At 37.4% G+C, this 18,042-nt stretch overlaps 1 protein-coding gene across 2 annotated transcripts in view; it reads right to left on the bottom strand.

Annotated features, from left to right (window-relative positions):
• The window catches only part of LOC117992381 (PAS domain-containing protein cky-1-like), a 157,860-nt gene that overhangs the window by 26,220 nt on the left and 113,598 nt on the right, over nt 1-18,042 (bottom strand). For both annotated transcript variants that reach the window (XM_034980062.2, XM_069505903.1), the window contains exons 7-8: nt 13,257-13,441; nt 1,027-1,133 (exon numbers count right to left, since the gene is read on the bottom strand). In XM_034980062.2, the coding sequence (XP_034835953.1) occupies nt 1,027-1,133; nt 13,257-13,441 (292 nt within the window). The remainder of the gene's footprint in view (nt 1-1,026; nt 1,134-13,256; nt 13,442-18,042) is intronic.

Raw genomic sequence — 18,042 nt, 5'->3', positions numbered from 1 at the left:
AGTTAATAATTCTAGGTATCCACTAACCGATTGACATCTTGCCTTCACCATTCTTTTTTCTGCATACTATTTCTAATAGGGCAAGGTTGAGAGCAGTAAAAGTTGAACTTATGTTGGTCGCACATTTGGAAAGATCCGCACACGCCTCAAGACACGCACATTTAGTAGGTCACCTTCAACCTTCACGGCATGAAACCTTGTGAAGCTAGTGCGCTTGTATAAGCTGCTTACACGAATAAAAGCTTAGACAGACACAACGTGCAAGGGGGAAGAAATTAGAAATACAAGGTTCTGTATGAAGTCAGATTCTCGCTGGTGCCTTCGCGCTTGGCAGTGTGAAATGTGCTTCATTTAGCACCAATGTTACAAATCGTTCACGAGTTCAAATTGACCTGCCATGTTGTCGTGGCGTATGCGATTAGCCTCTTATGTGCGATCAACATTAATAATAATCCTTGGTTTGATATTTAGATTCCCTGCGGTTCCTTTTATTTTTGTCGTCAACTCTAATAGTTTAAAATCCACGCCTATATCATTCGATATTCATTGCTTTCAAATACTTTGAAAAGTACCATTACTTAAGTATTTTTTTACCTATGAAGATTTTTATTCATGGAATTTGTCTTGACGACTTCATTTGTCAGTATAATATTTTTTTAAATTGAAAATATTGCAATAAAACTTGAAGCTAGCTACTAATTACTGTAGGTACAAATCTTGCCCTTGTGGAATGGTGGCAAGAATACTGACTGTATTTTCACACTAGACAGCCAAGCTGATCCTTCTAGCAAAATTTAATTCAAATAGTAACATTCATACCCAAGCGCTCGTCACGTCGGGTGATCGCTAAGTAAATAAAATAAAACTAGAATACCTAAAAGTGACATTAAATAGTTACAGCCGTCAGTTGGTACAATATTTTTTGTATAGAGTTAGGTCATGAGCTTGTGGTTCAGTGTTCTATAACTCAATTCCCAAAAAATAGTTTCTTATTCAAAGAACCTGCATGTTATGCTAAAGACTTACTTAGGCGATGTTTATTCTGAGCCTCCTTGCAGCAGTCGGGGTGCAGCAGATGGTACCAGCTGACGCCGTGCAGAGCGCTCCTCTCCCAACCCAGGTGCCACTCGCTACTGGACAGACAGAAAGCCTTTTGTTATTTATTATGTAGGGTTCAATCATTTTTGAAATCAGTCGAAAAGTAGGTACCTACCTATGCTATGCCACTCTACTTCTCTCGACTTCTCTAACGTTTGAGGAGATTTAAGGAAATCTAAGTCATCGAACGGCCGTGTTTCATCATCATTATCATGATCAACCCATTGCCGGCCTGCTGCTTAGCACGGGTCTCGTCTCAGAGTGAGAAAGGTTTAGGCCATAGTCTGCCACGTTGGCCCAGTGTGGACTAGATATTAGACGTTAATTTGGTGGAATAATGGATCCTTCAAGAGACGCTACTTTTTATTTTAAAAAACATCTTAAGACAGGAAGAGGAAAATTCTATGGAGAAAAATGGGGAAAAAGCTCTATTTTTTCCACGTAGGATCGATCGTCTGTTTAGAGCCTAAACTTCTAGAAACGAGACTTTAAAGAGAAGAGCTCATTTTTAAATGTGAATCAATTACAGTTTTAATGTCGGGTTTTGGCAGTTTCAGTTATACATTTCGTAAGTTATAGTTAATTTCTTATGGTAGGCAGTGGATGGGCGGTGCTTTAAACGGTTTTAAAAGTGAAACTACCTACACTAGCAACTAGTTTTATAAAACGATTATTATAATTACAGTTATACCTCCGTCTTCATAATATTATAACGGTCTAGACGTGTAATAAAAGGCGTAATTAAAATGTTCTTAAAAATTATTAGGACGCACTAACTCGGAACAGGTTTTTATTGACAAGGTCTTCATGAGATTGATGGATGCGATGACCCAACCCGATATTTGTTTTGCTGTGTCAAGTTCACTTTAATTACATTTATCATTATTTTTAATCAACTCCACGGATTCATTGGTATGTATCAATAATAATGAACTTGTATTTTGTTATTATCTTGTTGGGTATTATGTTCTACTAAGTAGGTAGCTAGGTAAGTACATGAATAGTAATCTGAACTTATCAGTACCTACCCTTATTATAAATGCGAAAGTGTGTTTGTTGGTTTGTCCTTCGATCACGTTGCAACGGTGCAACGGATTGACGTGATTTTTTGCATGGGTAGGTGCATAAAGACCTGGAGAGTGACATAGGCTACTTTTTATCCCGGAAAATCAAAGAGTTCCCACGGGATTTTTAAAAACCTAATCCCATGCGGACAAAGTCGCGGGCATCAGCTAGTATACAAATAATTATTATAAGAGAAATTTCTGTTTATGATGAAATAACTACTTATTAAGTTCTTACGATTATTTGGTTTTTTAAACTTTTGTATGGTTGTATGCTTGTCTGAGCTTATCGGTTGAGCCGTTTTGGGAACGGCTGAACTATTTTGAGGGGACTTTCCCAAACAGATCTACACCAGAAGACAGGAGGTATTGTTGAAAGCAGTAGAATAGTTGAGGCACTACCCATATTATAAATGCGAAAGCGTGTTTGTTTGTTTGTTAGCTTGTGGATTGATGTCCTTCAATTACGCTGCAATGGAGCACAGAATTGATGGAATTTTTTGCACGAATATAATTAAAGACATGGAGAGTGACATAGGTTTCTTTTTATCCCGGAAAATCAAAGTTCCTATGAGATTTTTAAAAACCTAAATCCACGCAAGACATATTCGCGGGCATCTGCTGGTAGTTGAATAAGTAATAAAGAAATAAATAGGTAGACATACACTTTCTGATTGATAAATTTTAGTATGGATGGATAATAAAGATCTATGATATCCAATATCAATATAGAGGTCACTAAGTGTCTAAACAGTAATTAATAAATGTGTCGTAATTATTCGTAACGTCCTCCGTTACTTTACAAGTAGTCCACTCATTTATAAGATAGACAAATAAGATAATACGTAAGTGTATCCATGACCTTATTGAAAGAAATCTCTCGACATTGCTGGCTGAGACGAAAGCAAATATCATTTTGATTGATTAGGCTCTTTACGCACTGCATGTATCGAATCCGAATCCTACAAAATTATAGAAATCTCGGATCGAATCTGGATGTCAATTTTACCGTAAGTTTCCACTAGTCCATACTTCCATACTTATTGTTATGAATGTGAAAGTGTGTCTGTCTGTCTGTCTGCTAGCTTTTCACGGCGCAACAATTTGACTGACTTTGATGAAATTTTGTACAAAGTTAGATACATAGGCTACTTTTTATCCCGGAAAAAAATACTTCTAATTACTTATTTAAATTACTTCTAATTACTTAATAAAACGCTAAAATACTTAATAAAAATTGCTTCTAGTTACTTAATTTGAAGATTCTTTTGAAGATCAATTTAAGCTGTTGGTTTTCCTAATAAAAAAAAATCAAAGAGTTCCCACGGGATTCTGAAAGGTCCATTCGTTTAACCGATTGATATGAAATTTAGTATAAAGGTAGCTTGTGTGAATAAAGAAATAAATAGGTAGACATACACTTTCTGATTGATAAATTTTAGTATGGATGGATAATAAAGATCTATGATATCCAATATCAATATAGAGGTCACTAAGTGTCTAAACAGTAATTAATAAATGTGTCGTAATTATTCGTAACGTCCTCCGTTACTTTACAAGTAGTCCACTCATTTATAAGATAGACAAATAAGATAATACGTAAGTGTATCCATGACCTTATTGAAAGAAATCTCTCGACATTGCTGGCTGAGACGAAAGCAAATATCATTTTGATTGATTAGGCTCTTTACGCACTGCATGTATCGAATCCGAATCCTACAAAATTATAGAAATCTCGGATCGAATCTGGATGTCAATTTTACCGTAAGTTTCCACTAGTCCATACTTCCATACTTATTGTTATGAATGTGAAAGTGTGTCTGTCTGTCTGTCTGCTAGCTTTTCACGGCGCAACAATTTGACTGACTTTGATGAAATTTTGTACAAAGTTAGATACATAGGCTACTTTTTATCCCGGAAAAAAATACTTCTAATTACTTATTTAAATTACTTCTAATTACTTAATAAAACGCTAAAATACTTAATAAAAATTGCTTCTAGTTACTTAATTTGAAGATTCTTTTGAAGATCAATTTAAGCTGTTGGTTTTCCTAATAAAAAAAAATCAAAGAGTTCCCACGGGATTCTGAAAGGTCCATTCGTTTAACCGATTGATATGAAATTTAGTATAAAGGTAGCTTGTGTTCCGGACATTGACATAGATTATTTTTATTCCGGAAAATCAAAGAGTTCTCACGAGATTTTTAAAAACCCTAAATCCAAGCGGACTCATCAATTATTTTAACATTGTTAAACTAGACAAATATAAACAAATAAGATTACGCAGGGCCCGTGTATGTGTCATCATTACAGACTTTGCTCAGGGATAAGTAAGTTCATACAAATAATATTAAGTATGGTTAACTCGGTCCGTGAATAATGCTTCGAATTGGAAACATTCTCGGCTTCGGAAAACGAAATTCGGATGTACTTAGTGTACAAAATATCGCTACTTCGGAACGGAAATTTTCGGATTCGGATCGGATGCAGTGTGTAAAGAGCCTAAGTCTGTAACCAATTGTTGGAAACAAATATATTCTTTACTTTGAAAACCAATAGGGCTATATTGGCGTGAATACAAACCTCTTTTCAAAAACAAACAGTAGCTAAATGTTAGCTAATAATTGTTACTAAGATCGTCTATAGTAAGCATTCAAGTTTAAATAAATAACTGTGCCTTTCAACGATAATACGTGTAGTGTGTACTTAAGAGCTTAGGCCGTCTTCATACCTTAACCCAAAAGTTTATTTGTTTGGTACTTCATACTATAAACATGTCCTCTAAATTAAGCGAAAAATCTACGATACAAACAAACTCTACGATAATTTTATGTGGCGTCTACCATTTTTATATTGAGCTAATATAGAGTGATCTCTCTTGCACCATTGTAGAGAATAGAAAAGGACGTACTATAAATATATATATAAATTGGTAAGTGGGTGTGACCATTCCCTAAAAATGTAAGGGTGCTTTTATATTTTTTACTACAGAACGCCTTAAGATTATGCATTGGTCAGTATCTTCGCCTGTGTGGTATCGAGATAAATAAAATTCTGAGATGACTGTTCGAACTTCAAGCCATAAACCCAAAATCTTCTCTTCAGTTTTGTACTATCTCCAAGCGGTAGACTCGGACTTTACTTTAACAGATAAAAGATGTATGTAGTCAAAAGTTCGTATTATTAAAAAAACCGGACAAGTGCGAGTCAGACTCGCGCACCGAGGGTTCCGTACTGCAGTCGTTTTTTCGACATTTTGCACGATAAATCAAACACTTTTATGCAAAAAATAAATAAAAATCTGTTTTAGAACGTACATGGTAAAGCCCTTTCATATGATGTATGATTCATTTGGTATAGTAATCTTACCTACGCTGAAAGTTGAAAATACTAATTATTTATTCATGATAATTTTTTTTGTGATGTAACCACAAATTCACGGTTTTCGGATTTTTTCCTTTACTATAAGACCTACTTACCAAATTTCACGATTCTAGGTCAACGGGAAGTACCCTATAGGTTTTTTGACAGACACGGTGGACAGACAGACAGAAAGTGATCCTATAAAAATTCCTTTTTTCCTTTTGAGGTACGAGTACGGAACCCTAAAAAATTAAATTAGTTCGTTTTTGGACCACTTTTGTGAACTAAATTCGACCTATTCGTGCTTGTACAAAAGTTTGCGAAACCAAACCATAGCATCTGTAATTTGGATAGATTTATGCTTGTCAACTACCAACTGTCCTATAAAGGGCAAAACTCGACTACATTTGAATTCATTAGCCCATAAGGGCATGGGATATTAATATCATAGCCACTTGACAGGGAACAAATCGGAATACTTATTGTAGGACACGCAATAGCTTTCGAGGCAGAGATGAGCCTTTGTAAATAGGTATAAAGTACCAAGGTACTTACGATGACCTAAGTAAAATTAAAGCTCTCAAAGCTATACTGAAACCATGAAACTAGAAATGAGCTTACAGTGTTATGTGACTAAAACGTCAATCGATTACTAAGCGCACTTCAAATATGCAGAAAAGATTTTTATATGCAAAGAAACCCGAAAATTAAAAACAAAGAAGGTCTTCCAATACCTGTTTTGCGTGTTTATTATATTGGTAGAACCTAAGTATTTTTTAGCACCTAAGCAAAACGCGTTCGATAAAACACATAGGTTTACCTTTAAATGATAGGTACCAAGCGCCTCTTATCAAAGATTTGGAATTGGTATAAAGTTAAACATCGATAAGTTATAAGATGAACACGTTAACTAAAAAATCTTAAAAATTATTTGCGCTAATGTGCGCTTTGCTTTATGAGGATCATCGCATAATATAATCATGACAGGACAATGATATTCATGCTGTAGCTGTACCTATCTATGACAACATCATGACAGGATGTAATAGAATATAGAAGTTATGACACATGGGTGCGTAGAGCACGCACTAAGCGTGATTAGGTTTAGACGTAAATTATGCTAACGTGAGTTAATAGGCCAACTTTATATTTTATAGTATTCCCAGGTTATCTCTATAATATAAAAATGAATCACTAAATGTGTTGCTCATCGCTCAAATCTCGAGAACTGCTGAACCGATTTCGCTAATTCTTTTTTAATAATATTCCTTGAAGTACGAGAATGGTTCTTACGGAGAGAAAAATTTAAAAAATTTGAATCGACTGTTAGGCGGAACGAAGTTCGCCAGGGCAGCTAGTTAATAATATTATTAACTAAGTGAATTGTTAGAGTAAAAACTACCTACTTAATTAAAAGCGCTGCGAAATTGTATAGTAAAAAGCTATTCGTTTTGAATTTTCCAAGATAAAATATAGCATATGTGTTATCAGGGTACCTATATATGCTATTGATTATGTCCTAAAGAAAGGAACTAAAACGTTCACGAGTTTTATTGTAGGAATCGTTCAATGGGTTATAAAAGAAGTAAAAACCGCGGAGTGCTATTAAATTAGAGGGTGGAAATTGAAGATAGGGATGAAAAAGCATCCCTTTTGGTGTTATCGATATATCTCGTAAACAAAGCAAAAATTCAATATATTGTAAATGAAACTTTTTGTAGAAAATCAAAGTTCCCATCGAAATAGTATTCCTTTATTAAAAATTTTAAATAAAAAACCATACCAAAACAGTTGTAAAAGAGCCAAAATTTCGACTTTTTGAGTTTTTTTAGTTGTTAGACTGCATTTTTGTTTGGGCTGAGATATAAAAAATAGTAGGTTCAATTTCCTTTAAAATACTGGGCAAAAATATTTTCTTGATCAAAAATTGACCGAGATACCTATGGCCATTTATTTGAAGGTGTTTTTTTTTTCTAAAATTGCAAATTATCTGTTTAAGAGCCGTTTTTTAGTAAGCGTCAGAATGGCTGGCCACTTTCATTATAAAATTTCTCCTAATCTATCTAGGTACTAATTGCTATAAGATGTCAGGCACCAAAAAGTACCAAATAGGTACTAAATCTTGGGACGGCTTAAACTTTCAAATTCTCTCATGGTCCAGCCATCCTGACGCTCACCGTTTTTTAGTGTTCCGCAGTCAAAAAATGCAACCTTATAGTGTCGTCATGTCTGTCTGCTTTCATTCTACATGACAATGAAATAAGTAAAAGGCCAAAGCGTAAAAATATTGATGTATTTTAAGTGTGCCTTTCAGAATATATAAGTGATTCTACGGGAGCATGTAACTCTGTCATTGTATGCAAAGTCCGTTTCACCGAGGTACTAGCAGGTGACAAGGGCGCCTTTCAAAAGCTGTAAGCTTGTCACAGGATGAAAATTAGTATCAATATTATACCATAGGTAAATAAATGGAAGAGAACTTTGGGAACCAACACAACAATAGCTTGTAAATAGGTGGAAAAAAGATGTTACGATAAAAGTTAGTAGGTTTCCTATACTTTAAGACTTGTGTAAGTATCACTAGCTTTATCATCATTTCAAACGCCGCGCGCGCGCCGCGCCGCATCGGGGTAACGGATCGACTTGATTTTTTTGCATCATCATCATCATCATGGTCAACCTATAGCCGGCCCACTATTGAGCACGGTGGTTCCTCTCACAATAAGGAGGGAAGGCTATTTAATTGACCGACTTCACACACCTTTGAGAACATTTTGCAAAACTCCCAGGCATGCAAGTTTCCACACGATGTTTTTCTTCATGTTTTTATGATGTTTTCGGAGTTATGTGCATGTGAAGCAATTAACTATCACTTGCAGCTTTAACGGTGAACGCAATCGACCAGCGCGGCAGACTATGGCCTAAACCTTTCTCATTCTGAGGCTAACTAGAAACAAAGACAAGCTTGCAGCTCCTACCTTCCGCCTCATGCAGGAAAGTCCAAAAGTTATTTGTGGGTATGGGTATTACCTTTTATAATAAAATCCCGCAAACTATTTTGGACTTACCTTTGCACAAGTTTAAAAAATCTATTAAAAATATGCTCCTGAAAAAAGCATATTACACAATTGAAGATTATCTAAATGATAAAAGAGCGTGGATTTGACCTGCAGCTCGTTCCAACAAGACTGCAAATACTATTTTATACATGGCATAATCTTGTACCTATATCCAATATTTGAAAAGAGCAACCGCCGAGTTTCTTGCTGGTTCTTCTCGGTAAGAAAGGCATTCCGAACCAGTGGTAGATGCATCCGACTATTCGTAAGTACTTGTAAAAGTTTATAAATAAATAAAAATAAAATAAAATTGATTTATTTCAGGTTAACATACCCATAATAACAACTTTGAAATTAATAAAAGTAAAATAACAATACATAAAATAATTAATAAATAAAAATAAAATTAAATATCTAGTACCTTCTCTCCGGCATTGGTACTGGAACATGTCTTTCACAGCAATGCCGAAGATAAGGACAGTCGAGTCGGGCTGCAATCATCTGCAGAATGGTGTTGGGGCTGTCCCGCACTCTGCGCACCAACGACGCGCACCGCTTGCGTACATTAGTATAGAAGCAGTCGATGCGCGCGTCCGCAAACATGCCTGAGGCGCTGCAGAATCGGGGCAACCCCATCAACATTCTGAACGCATTGTTGTAAAGGACCCGGAGGTCACTGTATCGTTTCTTCGTGTAGTTAACCCACAGGCTGCACGTGTATAAGGACGTACAATACGCTCTAAAGAGCGTAACCTTAACACCGGTGGAGCAACGAGCAAACCTGCGGGCTATCATGTTTGCTCTTATCGACAGTGCCCTCCGTTCCCGTTCAACATCTGCATCATCCTTGAGGTCGGTAGTAATCACGTGCCCCAGGAACCTGAACTGCTCCACCGTGTCTAAAGAGACGCCAGAGAGCAGCACAGGTGGTACATTCTGAGGACGTTTTGTACCGGCGGCCTCAAAGACCATACATTTACTTTTTGCAACATTGTATTTCAAGCCATGACGACCTGCGTATTCCTCACAAGTCTGTACTAGTCTCCTCAGTCCACAAATCGACGCACTCAGCAGCACCATGTCATCTGCATAACTTAAATTATTGACGCAAACGCCGTCAACATGGCAACCGACACGCTGCTTGCTGAGTGCGACGATCAATTCATCCATATACAGGTTAAATAGAGTTGGAGACGTTAACCCACCCTGCCTGACACCACATTCGAGCTGATATGAATCCGACATTGCCCCCGCCCAACGAACACTGTTTGACTGATGCGCATACCAATATTGAAACATATTGATAAGTTCGTGTGGTAATTCTACACGCTTAAGTTTTTCCCACAGTAGATCATACGCCACCATGTCAAAAGCATTGGATAAGTCGAGGAAGCACGCATACACTGGTGTCTTGCGGTCTGTGTAATATTTGACGGTGTGCTTAAGACACAGTATAGCACTTTCAGTAGACAGTTGAGGACGAAACCCAAACTGGTTGTCATGAAGTGCTACATATTTGTTCAACTGTGCATTAAGCAAACCGTCAAAAACCTTGGCCATGACAGTGGCAAGAGAAATTGGCCTGTAGTTACTTTTGTCAGCCAAGTCACCAGTCTTATTTTTCACAATGGGTACTATCACTGTTTTCATAAGGTTGTGCGGCAAGTAAGAATGGCTCACGCACAGCGAATAGAACATAGCCAGTACTCTACAAATATGAGATCCGGCATGCTGAAGGTGCTCGATGCTCAGTCCATCATGACCCGGAGACTTGCCTCTAGATATTTGAGTTATGGATCTATATACATCCTTCGCAAGGAATGAAGTCCCAACCACCTGTCTATTCATCTCAGCATCGAGCACTCCCATCGCCGGACCTAACGGTGATTTAACAGAAAAATGGGTCTTGAAAATATTGGCTATATCCCTAGGATCACTCATACCATTGATGCTCACCGGAAGACCAGGCCGTATATTTTCCTTACTCGTATCCTTCCAGAAACCGCGAAAATCACCTTTACAATGTTTTTCCGCCAGAGCATCCATTTTTATTTGCTCCTGATGATCCTGGCACCATTTTAATCTAGATTATACGAATAAAAAAGATTTTTATTTTTATTTTTATTGAGCGGAAACCTATTCTTAGTAGTGGGCCGGCGATGATGATGTTGTTCACGATAATAGATAATGTATGTGGCTTGCAATATGAAATTCCGAATCTCTACACGTTGCAACAATTTACATTGATGTTGTAAATTCTATCGTTTCTTTGAACGTAATGAATTAAATGAATAGAATGACGTTCGGTGAGCGGATTTCAATGTAAACATAAATCTCACTATTCCATACAAGCCGTTTTCTATACTTGCTAGTTGCTGATCATATTTTATTCATTAATAATATGTGCAGGATAAAAAGTATGCATAATTAGTTGCATTGTGATAAAACAATGTGGTTACACTTAGCTACCTGTTTTAAACTATAGCTTTATATGGATGCAGTAAGTTGTTCGGCAATACCAGCTCTAAGATTCGTACCAGAACGCTAAATCATTTGGTGGCACGGTTTTGCCTTTGGGCCAGACTCCAACGCTGTCAAACTGTCAATGTTACGAAAACTAGCAGTTTTATTTTTTAATATTCTCTAATTGGTGAAATACTTAGAATCTCCTGGAAAAAAGCAAGAATAACTATAAGATGATCCACTCATACCCATATGACACCTAAGAACCAATGTAACTTGCTACATAGGAATATTTCTATTTGGTAGGTAGGTATAAATAATATAGATGCTTAACTAAGCATTAGAGCTCGAGGTTTTAAATACAAGCACTGGACTGCACTGATATCATAGATGTACAATACAAGTTACAACCGATGCGATTGACGATTAGACAACCGAAAACATCAATAAGAAGGTCCCATGAAACTGATTAAATCAAACAAACCAAGGGCAGAGACGAACAAAGATCTAAACAAGTATGATAATATCCCTCTAAACAAACGGCTTTTACCACACTTCCTCGTCAACACTAGTTCAAGGTTCTCGAACAATGAGGTTCTTATTACAGATGCGTAGCCGTCACATCCAGCTACCGAGCATCAATACAGGCAGATGTATGACAACGTCTCTATTGAGGCCGTTTCATATTTATGCACGTCAACGCGTCAATAATAAACGGGTTGGAATATGCAATGGTAAACAGCAGCCCGAGTACAATCAGTTCTCTCTAATGGCTTTTTCCGGTGCTAAAAAGCTGTTAACTACAAAAACTGTTTATGAGTTATCCCTTAAAAACGTAGGATTTTTTAAAAAGTACTTACTAAAGTTTCTATAACATAATGAAGTAAATAATACGTAAGACCAAGGTTTTTGTGGTTTTTAATGTGGTCCTACGAAGCAAACTTTTAACTCGACTGCCCAATAAAGAACTGTCATGTTTTCAGGGTTCATGTGGTACGGAAGTCTAGGGCAAACTTAGCGAGGTGGGGCTTTATCTCTGGACATGATAGGGAGTGCATTCGCGGTCATCCAAGACTGACCATTGCGCACATGACGGAGTGCCCTGCGTGCCCGACAACCTGCACAAACGAGGAGCTACACGAGGCTACCGACCGAGCTATCGCGGTTGCGGGTTTTTGGGCTGCCCGTATTTGAGGTCGACCCGAGAAGAAGAGGAAGGGTTCATGTATGTACATATTATGTATGTTGATTGCGAACGTCACTGTAGCTATCATGTTAGATGGCTATTATTTATAACTAGGATCCGTAAAAGTCTAAATTCCGTGCAGTCGAGTCGTATGCGGTCGGATTTGGGAGCCCACCGCATTATCCAGCACATGATTGATCGCCAGTGGTTTGACCCTCAGTAATTACTGCCCATTATTATAAATGCAAAAGTGTGTTTGTCTGTTGGTATATTGGTTTGTCCTTCGGTCACATCGCAACTGAGAACGACGTGATTTTTGCATGGGTATGGTTGAAGACATGGCGACTGGCATAGGCTATTTTTATCGCAGAAAATCAAAGAATTTTTGGAAACCTAAATCTATAAGGATGAAGTCATGAGTGTCAGCTAGTAAGGTGTAGTCGATGAAAAAGAAGTGACAAACTTTTGTCACACTGATTGTTCTTGGGCTGCAGTACAAACAGTGGTCAGATGAGATTGTCGCGTTCTGGGTGCGGCCGTCACTCGTACATCTGTCAAAGCGTTGAATGTTATTATCAGTATCACAATGCTTCGGACGTTAAGGATTCCGTAATGTACATAAAGTAGAGTTGTATACGATTGCGTAGGTACGTGTGTTTAAATGTCTTGAGAAATGTGAGTCGACTGAAAAATGAATTCGTTTGGTTGTTTTTTTGTAGCTTTATGTTAACATCAAAATGTAGATTTTTTCTATGAACTCTGTCGCACATATTTTCTTAGTTATTTTTCGAAATTTTCCACGTGATAGGCAAGAAAGAGGGTTTACTACCCTTTACCTATATAATTGTCTACATACAATATACACAGCCTAACCTAAAATAAAAATATGGAAAAGGGGTTTTTCACCTTTTGAAGACCGTCAAAAAGAAGAAAGGTGCTAATTGCTTTGCGAGAAATTACTTAAAATAAAGCACAGCTAACCTTCGTTAGTTAGCGAAGAAGAATTAAATCCTAGGTACTTACTTAGCATCGATATGTAGTATTTTCATGTCCATCGCATGCACGGTGGTGAACACATTGGTGGCGCCATGCACGACGCACTCCCTCGTCTCTGGCATGGCTAGGGGGGTGCATGCAGCTAGGAAGACTGGCTCGTTGCGGCTGCAGAGAGGTAGGTATGAGACGTAGTGGCCTCGGACTAGGACTACCTGGGGAAGAGAATTTTTTTTTAACAGTCATTCAACACTTCAAGTAATCAAAGGACCATCAACAAGGCAGTGGACATTTTCACTCGAATCATATTTCGCGCTCGCTACGCTTGTGGTCCTGTTCAGTGTTAAACTCTATATTACCGTCAGATTCAAAGGCAAAATTTGACTGATAGAAACTTCGTCAAAACGGGGGAACCATTTTTTCTCATTAAAAGATCATGTGTAAGTAAAATTTTTAGTCCTGATAAAGGGCAGGGTTTCGTAGTGCCTCGTTAGACCTATGTTCTACAGTGCATAAGTAGATGTCAACAAGCTGACTGATAAGATGGTTACCAAACTGAAGCCTCAATCAGACCAGAACTTCCATAGAAGAGATCAGTTCATATACCTAGTCTGTCAACTCAACCGTGAATCAAATCGTAGGACCTCTTGTTACCAAAGGTTGCTCCTGTCGCCTCACTAAAGACGCTGTCGAATAAACACTAAGAGTTTTATGGTGTACAAAGGCCTTTCAAAGATTGCTAAGGATTACCAGCTCTAATCGCCAAGCCATCAAGCCTGTAGCGAAGTGTCAAATGCCTTTCAAACCCCAACAATCATGACGAATGCTAAAAGGTATTCGTCATAATACCACATGATAATTCATTGGAACAGAAAAAACGGAATACGGAACGGAACTATAACATGAAATATGATTTCCAATATTTCTTACGTAAGAACTATAAGTGAAGGTCAAGCATCTCAAAAAGTATTTCTATTAACGTCACAGCATTCAATACTAGCTATGGTATCCACTTTTTTGGTTCACACAGGACAATTTTAAAAATGAATTTTCGACTTTGAGATTCACTTTTTCGGAAATTGCCAAAAGAAAAAAAATCTTTTCTCGAAATGTTGTGTCTAATAAAGTGTGTTAATAGTAATTAAATGTCTCTGTGTAAAAGAAACACACGTTTCTGTGACTAAGAACATGGATTAGAAACTAGTCGGGCACATACCGACAAAACGAACGACTAATTATTTAGCTAACCAGAAAAGAAGTAGAATAGAATAGTTTTTTTAATTCAAATTCTTTTACAAGTGCTTTTGAATCGTCAAATGAAGCTACCACTGGTTCGTAATGCCATTCCTACCGAAAATAACTAAGTAGCAAGAAACTCAGTGGGGTTTTTTTTGTAAAGAAACATCTAGAACTATGTTCAAATCAAAGCTCTATTGTCGAAAATGAAGTAAAAGTCAAAATCAAATCATTTATTCAAAATAGGTACCTATAGTACGCGAAAGGTCGACATAGCAATCGGGGTATGAGGCGGGGGGATGCTCCGTACACCCGCACGTCACCCGCACTCGCCCGCGAGGGCTGTGCGGATGTGCGGGGCGTCCCCAATTATTTTAAGTAATGTTAACTTAAAACTAAAGCTACGAGGGTTTCAAACGTACCTTGATTGTGGTCAAGCGTTTGCCTATACTTAATGAATTTTTAAAAAAACGTACCCAGGTCTAACGACTAAATCTCGAACTCAGCTTTATTACTATAAGTAGGTACCTACTCATTCTGAATGATTATGGCAGCTGCAAGAAATGTAAGTAGTTATCAATTCAATTTCAATACTAAATAGATCCTATATAATAATAATCCTGTATTATTTTTTATGAAGATGGCTCTCACCTCTGACCGCTTCGCTTCAAAGGTGTAGGCGTGGCGCTTTGACATTCTTCAGAGTTTTAACAACAATAGACAGATAAGAGCGGTTCGACACAATAGTTCACAGTTCAAACGCTCACTGTAATCTTCGAATCGACGCTGTGGCCTTGGTACACATTTTATTACTTACCTACTAGCTGTTGCCTGCGACTTCACCTTCCTTATGGTATCAAGACCTACTACGTTGATATCGGTTGCTTACGTTGGTCATGCGTAGGAAATATGTACAACATGTGCTATAGATCACTATACTATGGCTCTGACAAACCTAAGACCCATATTCCAGGGAAAGACTTCAGCAGCGTTCTATCAAATTAACCTTGACAAACAATTTAAAAACAGGGTTTTAGTTTTATCTATATAGGTGTAAATAGACATACCTCTATAAGTTTCAGAAAAGGCAATTATTTCGGAGTCATAGACAAAAATTTGTATTTTATTTATTTGTTTAAAAACCTTAGTACATGCGTTTGTATTCAATTGCTCAACTGAGATCAATTGCGAGTAATAAAACTAAAAGATTGCATTAGTAATGTAATCAAGGATTGTGTTTAATGAATATCATAAAACGGATAGATCGTTACACTTAGATATTCTATTTCTAAGGCATCGAATCTGCTAACATTTATGAGATTTAGTTATGTCTATAACTAATTTTACTGACGAAAATCAATAAAATTGTGCAGTTCCCACTGGGTTCTAGTAACTATACAATAATCCTAAGGTTTGAGTGTATGAGTTTGAAAATGTAAATTTTGCTGTGTTTATTTATTTATTTCTAGATGATACCCGTGACTTCGTCCGTGTAAATTTCAGTTTTTTAAAATCATGGGAACTTTTTGATTATCCGAGATAATCACCCTCCTTTGGGCTTCGCTGCAGTCGGGTAAAAGTTAACCTATATTTGTCTCTAAAATGCAAGCTATCTCTGTACCTATTAAATAGATGATGACAGCTTTAGTGTGGATTTAGGTTTTTTAATATCTGTGGGTATAAGGCCCTCAAATTGCTATTGCGCTGGAATGATGTCTCATTAACATCGAAATGACGTGATTTTGATGTCGTTTGATCAAAGAAGTTGGAAGTACGACTACCTATGTCGATGGTAAAAATATACTATCTGCTCGAAACTTCAGTCTAGTGCTGACGTCACTAAATTCGCAGCCACGCGCATTAGCAATTTGCGGGACTTATAATCTTCGATTGTACGCGACAAATAGTTGTCTTTCTCCCTCCGTTTCTAGTTTTTAGCTTAGTAATGGTCGGCGGTGGGATCAGAGCCTTAGGAACACCAATTCAACCTCGCATACAATAATTACAATAATTAACACCCAATCCTATCTGTATCAAGATTTATTCACCGATTCCCGCGAAGATAAAATCGTGAAATGAAACGTTGCGTCAACGTGTCCCCGCCTACGAAAACGGACTGTAATGAGACTATAATCTGATATGAAACATTGAAATATCGGATCAAATAACAGAACGCCCAGGCGGAGTGAGACATTGGTATGAAGTCGTTTAAAGGCTTATGGAAATAAAATTGTTTTACATAAACTCAATGTTAGATTCAAAGCAGCGTCGTAGAATCACACCTTGTTATAATTATAGTATTGCTAGCACAGTTTCTTGGAACAAACGCTTAAAATTATGGCATCAACTGACCTTACCTATATAATAGATTCTGATAAAATACTAAAACTAACCCTAGAGATTAGTATCAAAGTGGTGAAATCTTGTAACCAATATGGTGTCCGGGGTTTGATTTTGGGTATCGCGACTTTAATTTTTCGGTGCATGCCGAGAGTTCTCCATAATGTTCTCAAAGTTATATGAAGTCTTCCAATCCGCACTTGGCTCACGAGGTGGACAAAGGCTAAAGCCTTTCTCATTCTGAGAAGATACCCGTGCTTAGTAGAGAACCGGCGCGGCGGTGGGTTGAAATGATGATGATGGACAAGGTAAAACCAAAAACGGTGGGGTTCATTAAAAGTACAGCTGGTGTCGAATCTTACAGTACACTTTTTACAAGTCTTCCAAACTAATAATTTTGAAATACATTCTACGTACGAGTATTTGCTCGTATTAAACTGCTAGATTTTTTTTACTGACATTATGAGAGATTAGAGTGATCGAGACAATCGACTCTTCCTAAAACTCGACTCTACGACAGATTTAATTTTATGTAGGTAATTTATTCGACTTTATGAAATAATCTGTATGAAAGACAAGAGTGATTTTCAAGTCATCACAAAGTTATTTGTGCTGATGTAGATAAAAGTAAAATATGGTTCTAATGAATTCTAGAAAGTACACCTACCTACTTTGGTACTATCTTTTCCCTTTTAACTCGTTCCCCTTTTAAACCAACTTGACAGGCTACTAGTTTTCCGGAAAGTACGCCTACAATGGGTACTAATCAAGTATTTGCAGCCTATTCAATAGGCACTTTTCAAAGCATTTCACATTTAGATTTCCACTTATCGCCTACACATCTTAATCAGTCAATCTCATTACAAGCGAGTGGGCATGGCGACGCAGGGCGATCAATCGTGACTTATTATCTTATGAGTCCGAATCAATCGGTAAAGTCCACTCGGAGGTGAACAATGGTCCACTTTCTACTTCGATACAGTTGTCGTGACTCCCCCTGACCTGGTCATGGACATTTGGATTTGATCCTTGCTATCAATGGATTTGTTTTGCCGTCGAAAGTTCTATCAACACGCATTGTGTCACAAATTGTCTTTAAAATTACAGAATGATCATGACTAATTTCTCCTTCTGTGCGTCATATCTCTCATTGTTGACGGGGCCACCCTTTTTTCATTGATGGTAGGGGCTTTGGGATAACATTGCGGTAGGTTCGAAGATTCTTCAATTTTAGCGTAAT

The sequence above is a fragment of the Maniola hyperantus genome, chromosome 21, assembly GCF_902806685.2.
Source record: "Maniola hyperantus chromosome 21, iAphHyp1.2, whole genome shotgun sequence".
Lineage (NCBI taxonomy): Eukaryota > Metazoa > Arthropoda > Insecta > Lepidoptera > Nymphalidae > Maniola > Maniola hyperantus.
This window is presented reverse-complemented; position numbering and strand designations above follow the sequence as displayed.